The sequence below is a fragment of the Pseudomyrmex gracilis genome, unplaced genomic scaffold (genome assembly GCF_002006095.1).
Source record: "Pseudomyrmex gracilis isolate BER0280 unplaced genomic scaffold, ASM200609v1 scaffold_219, whole genome shotgun sequence".
In the NCBI taxonomy this organism is placed as follows: Eukaryota; Metazoa; Arthropoda; class Insecta; order Hymenoptera; family Formicidae; genus Pseudomyrmex; species Pseudomyrmex gracilis.
Window position 1 is genome coordinate 129,391 of NW_018020803.1, and position 8,252 is coordinate 137,642.

At 35.8% G+C, this 8,252-nt stretch overlaps 1 protein-coding gene across 1 annotated transcript; it reads right to left on the reverse strand.

The window, feature by feature from the left end:
- Positions 1-3,456: 3,456 nt before the first annotated feature.
- LOC109858689 lies at positions 3,457-4,524 on the reverse strand. The gene is made up of 2 exons (XM_020436188.1): positions 4,216-4,524; positions 3,457-3,835 (listed from the first exon to the last, which is right to left on the reverse strand). Exons 1-2 carry the CDS (start codon positions 4,413-4,415, stop codon positions 3,553-3,555), a joined length of 483 nt encoding a protein of 160 aa, XP_020291777.1. The 5' UTR covers positions 4,416-4,524; the 3' UTR covers positions 3,457-3,552.
- Between the last annotated feature and the right edge of the window lie 3,728 nt (positions 4,525-8,252).

The following is an 8,252-nucleotide window of genomic DNA, read 5'->3' on the forward strand; positions in this document are numbered from 1 at the left end:
CATGCAGCAAAAAAGGGGATGCGCACAACAGCTGACAACAGCAGGGGTATGTTCCAAAATCCTTTGGTTACCAAAAACTATAGTACACGTGACGTGAAATATAGCATTTTTTCCATTATATGTAAGATTAAAACACTGTAAATGTTTGTAATTATTTGTAAGACTAAAACACTAAAATCATGAAAAAAAATTTAACTTTTAACTTGTTAATTTTTTTTTTTTATTAACTTAACTTTTAATCAATTAATTTCATTATGGATTAACTTATATCTTAACTAAATAAAATTTTTAAGACCTTTAACTGTAACTTAACTTAAATAAAAAAAAAATTTAACTTACCCAACCTTGTAAAAATGTATATTATCTAAAAAATATTAAAACGCTCGTGATGTAAGAACAAATTAGTATATCGATGAATAAAGTCAATATCGAGCAAAAAACGTGATGATCATCATTTGACTCTTTACCGTTCAAGTGAACATTACACGAAGTACGACCACCTACCTTATATATAACACACCATGACATCTTTACTTTAACTTTTTGTACACTGCGACTGAGGAGGACATCAGTGAATGTCGAAACGTTTCGCACTTGCCTTATTTTTATTATTTAATGTATTACGTTTGGATATTACAATTTTATACTGTCATCACGTTTTTTGCTCGATATATTGACCTTATTCATCGATATACTAATTTGTATATTATCTACTCTTATTAAAAAAAAAAGTATATTGTTTCACTTGAGAAAATTGAACGCAAAATATTTGACCGTTTTTTATTTTTCTGGGAATAAAACGGTTATAATCTCCGTTAGAAAGTTTTGAATTTTCAGAACGTTGTACACAATTCTCTCATAAAAGATTACAAACTTGATATGTTGTGTAAAAAGAATGGAAGTATTGAGGCCAGAAACAACGAACGACAGATCGATAGGAAAAGCGAGGAACTTTTCCGTCGGTTTTCGCGCCCGTCGTCGATAGTTTCTCCTATCGACAGCGAGAACGCACGTTAGTCCGACGTGATTATATCCTCGCGCTAATTGATTAAGCCCGGGACAGTCGTTGAACATATGTTGGTCATCTTTTACGATTCACTACAAGCTCGCCTCGCGCACGCCCTTAATCCGAGGCAGGGTCCGGAACACAAGAGCGGTTCGTACCGTTGTGTATTACGCAACGTGTAATTTGCGGACAAAAGAGGCACGTTGCTGCCGATGCTTACGATATACCTCGTTCATTGTTGCGCGACAACAATGCGTCGACTCTTTACGAGGCTAGTAACCGGGTAGGTGAAATATTCATCGCCATTGGGGGCTGCTTTCTATGAACGAACGGCGTTAGGTGAACGCGAGAAATTACAGCGGCTGATTACTTACTGACGAGTCGGATACCATAAATGCGGGCTGTATTTACGCATGTACGTGTTGTACAGGCAGAAATCAAAGCGCGGACCGCTTTGCAATATTCGAATCGATTAATTAATATATTACATATGAAACTTACCGCGTGAAAAGTTGAGCGATAACGTAAAGTTAGAGAAAGAATATCCAAGATTGTGGACACTTATCTGACATCAATCGTAGGTGATAAGAACCAAATATTTAAAAAAGCACGAAGTACGATCTTCGTGTACATTCAAGTTCGCTGGAATTGAATTTTTTTTATTTTATTTCTCGACGTTTCCGCACCGAAGAGAAATCGATCACACAGCCGGAAGTACTTAAAATTTTTCCGTATCTTCGCTCCCAATTGTTGAAAAAAAAAAAACGATTATTTCACGTTGTGAAAAACGATCCGAACGTTATATACCATTACAATTAACGGGAAATCATCGATCTCTCGATACATCTATTTCGAGGTCGACAAATCTATGTTCCCATGAAATTGAACTTTCGCCGGTCGAAATCACGATCCTGTTAAGCGAGACTGCTTCAAACGATGCGACTAATCCTCAATCCTGGATTTTTGTGGGATGATCCATGAAAGAATTGCACCCGCGCACTGCGAGAATCTTCCTAAAGTATCGAGAAAACTGATTTTGTTCGTCGATTAGCCACGGCCGCTGGATCTTCCTCTCCCCAAGCTTTGAAAGACGCGGGAACTCACCACAGCTTCGACAAGATTTATCGAGATTTCTTGAGAACAAACTCGCTTCTCACTTTTGCGCGAAATATTACATCGCACCCAATAATTTCACGCGTGCAAAAGATATAATATTAAATATATAAATGAATAAGAGCCGTTGGATGTGTTTTGTGGCGGAAATATATTTATTTGTATTCACAAGATATTTTTTTCGCAATATTTTAAAATTATTTAGATAGGTATACGGGGTCTCTCGTATATGTGATGCAAATATACCATCCTATATGAATTTAAGAAATTGATATTTCAATTCAAAAACTCACGTGTAAATTTACACGTGAATACATACAGGGTGTCCGACAATTAGTGTAAAATCTCGTAGGCAGGTAGAAGGAGTAAAACTGAGTCGAAAAGTCCTGAATCATATTTTTCTATTACATATAACAAAGGAGTAATTATTGAATAAATCAAGCCAATCAGCGCCGACCTTTAGGCGGGCGCATGTCAGTGAGCCGCGCGGAGCGCTCACGCACACCAGGCGCGTGGTTCACTGACGTGCGTTCGGCTAAAGGTCGGCGCTAATTGGCTTGATTCATTCAATAATTATTCCTCTATTATATGTAATAGAAAAAAATGGTTCAGGACTCAGTTTTACTTCTTCTACCTGCTTACGAGAGATTTTACGCTAATTGTCGGACACCCTGTATATATACATATTTCCGCGTAACAACATCCAGGGCTACGTTCCGATTTCTCACCCGAGTATACTTTATCTTTATCACTCTCTAGATATGAAACAAAGATAAAATGACACTCGGATGCACTCGAGTGGGAAATCGGAACACCTAGCCCAGCATAACGGCTCTTATTCGTTTATATATTTCGCGTTTAGAAACCTTCAGAGCCTAAGATACTTGAAAAGAATTGTTATATATAATATTAACACTAGATTTACCAGACCAGTCATTTTGACTGGTCGTGCAATTTCAATTCAAAATTCCTACTGCATGTAACATTTGCTTTCCGAAATGATGTTATGACTTTTGTAGCTATAAGTAGAGAATACATTTTATGAACTTAATGTTACCTTATATATATTCGTAACAAATATATTTTTTTGTATTTTTTAATAGGTATATTTAAATAGCTGGTATATCTAGTGTTAAACTTGGCGTGAGAACAAAAATTATTTCGTTTAGAACAAACGATCAAACAATTTCATAATTAAACAGTAATATTTTTGTTAATAACAAGAATTTATTTGTGTACATGTCATATCAAATATACATAAGAATACCAAATATACATAAACGTATTCACTCAAAAATACATAAAAATATATAAATAAAAATATAAAAACGTTTTGTTTTACATGTGTGTGTGTACGATATTTTACGTAATACGATATTTTATGTAATTTATTGTCATCGAGTCAAGTAGGAAAAACGATAATCATTATTTATTTAGGAATGTTTCATTTTCGGTATAGGTTCCTCGGTAAGATTTCGCCTTTTCGGCGACCATGAAGGCGGTCTGGGCAATGTAGGCCGCGGTACCGAGCTCGATTGTTTGCGAGACCTACTACTACGGGTCGGAGATCGTCGTCGTTGCCGTCGTCTTTTGGCCGCGGTCGATCTGCTGGTTGTCTTTTTCTTGCCGCTCCGCCTCGTCTTTTTCTTTGTTCTGGTATTTCTTCTGGCGTTATTAAGACTCGAGCTCGCAGTTTGATGGAAATTGGGATCAAATCTGTCGAAGTTATATATTAAATTATAATATATTTGTGGGGGGGGGGGCAATAATGTGTACAGTGAAATTTTGTTGTACAACAAATTTATAATAGTTTTCGATAAAAATTCTTAGCGTGTTGTGTCACTTTTGTTTGTTTTCAGTTAATGACCGAATTTTATTGATGTTATTAGATATTTTTTTATAGTTGACAGAAATACAAAAAGTAAATGTAATTATAAAAATTGATCGAGAAACTCTGTAAAAGAACTCGAAATATACATGGAGTTCTTTATATAGTATATATATATATATGTATATATATGTAGCTTATAAGTTTCGCTGAAAGATTCATTTCAAGTTATTTGCCGAGAGAGCGCTTTCCGACGAAGAGGTAGCACCTGAATTTGTTTCTCTTTTTAGCAAGTATCCCGTAGTCGATGCCACGACGCAAGGCAAGAGCGATGTCTCTCTGAAGAGTTTTACCGGCCGCTATGTCATATTTGTTGCTGATGTGCGTAAGGATCTCTTTCTCCGTAAAGCCATCGGGTGGTTGTTCGGTGCAAAGCAGATCGTAAACGAGAATCGATCGGCGTACCATTTTTTAATTTAACTGTGTCACTTGTTACAAAAAAAATATTTACCGCAACCGAATCCCTAACCAATCAATTCACATAATTTTACTCAGATCATATAAATGCTTGCTGAAGTTCGGCGCATATAATCACGAATTGTTATTTGTCTCATATACATAAAGCGTGTGCGTGTAAAAACAATCACATAAATAACACGTATGTATCGTTATACGATATATTATTGCAACAATTAATAAATTTTCAAAAGATGTTTTTATGTTGAAAATCGAGCGTAATTCGATGAAAAACGTGAAAAAAACTTTTCATCGAGTGCTACACGTGTGTCGTTAGTGGCGCAATTATCACTAATTATCACCATCGCGTGCAACGGGCTTAATGTCCAAGAGGTAACCATGTTGCTGCGCATGTATCGATTTGCATACCTGCTAGTGAGCTTCTGTATAAATCGATATTCTCCCTAGGAGCAGCAAACTCGTCCTCGCCCGTAGATATACACATTTCATATAAAATATATAATGTATATGTACTTATATATATGTATTTATCGATATATGTATTGTATATAATAGATATTTTCATATATATGTAACTATGTCCTGATATTTCGAGCAGTTTGCTGTTTGCCGAGAGGGGTGCGCGCGGAGAGTTTAGAAGAAGCTCGGTCCGGGTGGTTGGGCGATTTCGATGGTGGTTTTGGCGAAGAGGATTGAGAGACCTATGATTGGGGAAAGGAAGGGAACGAGAAGTAGGGAAACGAAAGGGAGCGAAAATGGAGAGAAACGGGGTCTCGGTGTCTGGAAAGAAAGAATCTGCCTGGATGGCTGCGGCGACTCTGATTTCCGTCGGGAGTTTCGCTCTTAGCGAAGCGGGAGCAGCAACCGAAGCGAATCCGCCTTTAATCATTCGATTGCCAGATCCTTCCTACCTACCGCCACGACGATGGCGGCAAAGCCGATATCCCCAGTTACAACAGCATCCGCAGCAGCTGACGGCGCTTACTAGTTGACTGTTTGCTTGTCATTCTGACGATTGGACGTTGCGAAAAACAAATTAATTCGCGATGTTTTCCGCAGCAATCTCGAATAAGTGCGGTGAGCATTTATTGCGCCTTTCGATTTTCTCAAACAAGATTTGGGAAGAGTCAGTATCGAATTCTTTAAGAATGTTGTTCTGGATATATAACGCAAATAATTTATTTAGAAAAAGATAGGAAGTCTTTCTGCAATTTTTGTGTGTTTGCATAATCAAATCTCGGAGAATAACTGCAAAAAAAAAATAAAAAATAAAAAATATTTTTGTACACACGAAGCGAAGTGCCAAAGATCGCTGTTTCCAATTTCGTTCTTTTCCGTTCTACTAACTAAATGTTACACAGCAGCATTGAGAGCAAAAAGAAAACGACGACGTTATTGTATTAGCAGCGACAGTAAAATATATTTGCGCAGATTGTTAAATATTAGGTCTAAATTATTACTTTCCGTCCCGTTGAGTGGCCTGTGAAGTTTTCTGCGCGGAAACTGAAAGATCGAGGATTTCTCTCAATTTTTCCGAGAAGTTCTTTCCAAGAAAATTGGTGCGGAAGCGTCGACTCTGTTAAAAGGGTGCTATAACTACACTCTATTTTCATAATTACGAACGGCACAGTTAATTTAAGTGGAGTAACCTGAATTTTTTAAAAACTGTAAAATGTTTCAAAGGATGAAATAAATCGTAAAATAACATTATAAAATATAAAATAATATAATATAGAATAAAAAATATGTAAAATTAATTTATATATTTACGTATACCCAAGGTTGGGTAGTGTCTAGTTAAAAAGATAAAAGTTAAGTTAAAAAGTTAAAAAGTTAAATAATTTTANCTTTATCTAGTTACATTTTTAGACTCTTATCTTTTAACTTTATTTAGTTATATTTTATCGGTAACTAGTAACTTTTTATTTCAACTCTCTTNAATCTACTATAGCCATAAGATTTTTTATTTGTTTGCATACAAAACGGAACATATTTTGTCGTATGATCATAATTAATTTTACATGTTTACAGGCCGAAAAATTCGACCAATCACAAAACTCAAAATGATTCGTTTTATATGCGAATAAATTCTTACGTGTTCGAGAATTGAGCCAATAAACGCTGGTCGTAAAATCCAACGCAATATAATTTATAATAAAATATATAAAGTATATTTCTAAATAAAGTGTACATTTATTTTTTCCATTATATGTAAGATTAAAACACTGTAAATGTTTGTAATTATTTGTAAGACTAAAACACTAAAATCGTGAAAAAAAATTTAACTTTTAACTTGTTAATTATTTTTTTTATTAACTTAACTTTTAATCAATTAATTTCATTATGGATTAACTTATATCTTAACTAAATAAAATTTTTAAGACCTTTAACTATAACTTAACTTAAATAAAAAAAAAATTTAACTTACCCAACCTTGNGCGCCCGGCGCTCCTTCAAGTTGCGGCAAGTGGATTATTGACGGCACGAAACAATGGCGTAGCTTTGTTCGACGTGCTCTTGCGCGTAATATGTGTTCGGCGCACAGTGCACGTCTGTCTGTCCGTCAGTTTTGTGCGTCACAAGTGGCACCGGATATAAGCCGAACGAGTGGCCCTTCGCGCTGAGTCGAGTCAAGCACCGTATAGTACATCTGGCTATCTGATCGGTGTTTATTAAAAATCATTCGCAACTAAAATTGTCCGCACATTCAATCTGCCGCGTTTAGATGCGGCAGTTCATCGTTAATCCCTCAATCTTTTCGGCGAATAGCCTCGTGATGTCGCAATAATGTAAATCTTCTTTAAATGTTTTTGTTAGCGAGAAAAAAATATCGTAAAAGATCATAGATCTTATTTCCAAAAGGAATGTCCAAAAACACGGAGTATAAAACAAGGAACAAAAAAAGAAACCATTAAAATAAATCAAGATAAGTGTAGACAGGTAGACACATATATATGGAACTCACGATTTCTAAATTTCCACGTAAAATTTCTCGTAATAAGTTGTTTCTGAATTTGAAATGAAATGAGTTTTGCTTGTATTTTTTGTACATAAATATTTTACACTTTTGGACCTAACCTGATGATGAGCAATACGTTCTTATGTTGGGAGAAAAAATTATTTCCTTCGATCCTTTTTTTGATTAGATGTTCTTTATCACCTTTTGGAAGGAACCCAAAAACACAAGAATGCAAGGACAAGACAAATCGAAGGTAATATCGGGCAAAACCTGTATAGACTAAATGTTCTGTTATATATGTAGCAAATTATGTCATTAAAATGACCGTTCCGTCTGAAAATTTTGACCAATTCCAATATGAAGAAAAAACACACACAGGTAGCACTGGAGTAGAACAAAAGTCGGCTGTAAAACTCGAAGTACATAAACCATGGACAAAAAATATGTACCACTTTGAGCTCCACTAAGGTAGCTTAAAGGTAGCTTAGCTACCGGCAAAGGAGTGTAGTTTCATGATCTAAAGGATTGGAGGAAGCAGTTTTATCCGCGACAATTTTATTGGTCTTTCTTCAAAGAGACAGCGGAACTCGGCGGTGTAGGCTGATTGCTCTCCTCCGAAAAGACACGGTAACGCAAAGCAAGGCGGGAGGCGGGTAAGTTAATTCACCAACGCGCGAGTTTTGATTTTAGCGCTTATAAATCCAATCTTCGAGAAAAATACGACTTAACGCGTTATACGCTTTCGTTCTTTGCTCGGATGATTTTTACAGTTTTTGAGAAAACAAATTTCATCGTGAACATGTTGAAAAAAACTCACCCCATATAAAATTGAAGAAGTGATATTGCAAATGTACTACATTATACACGTA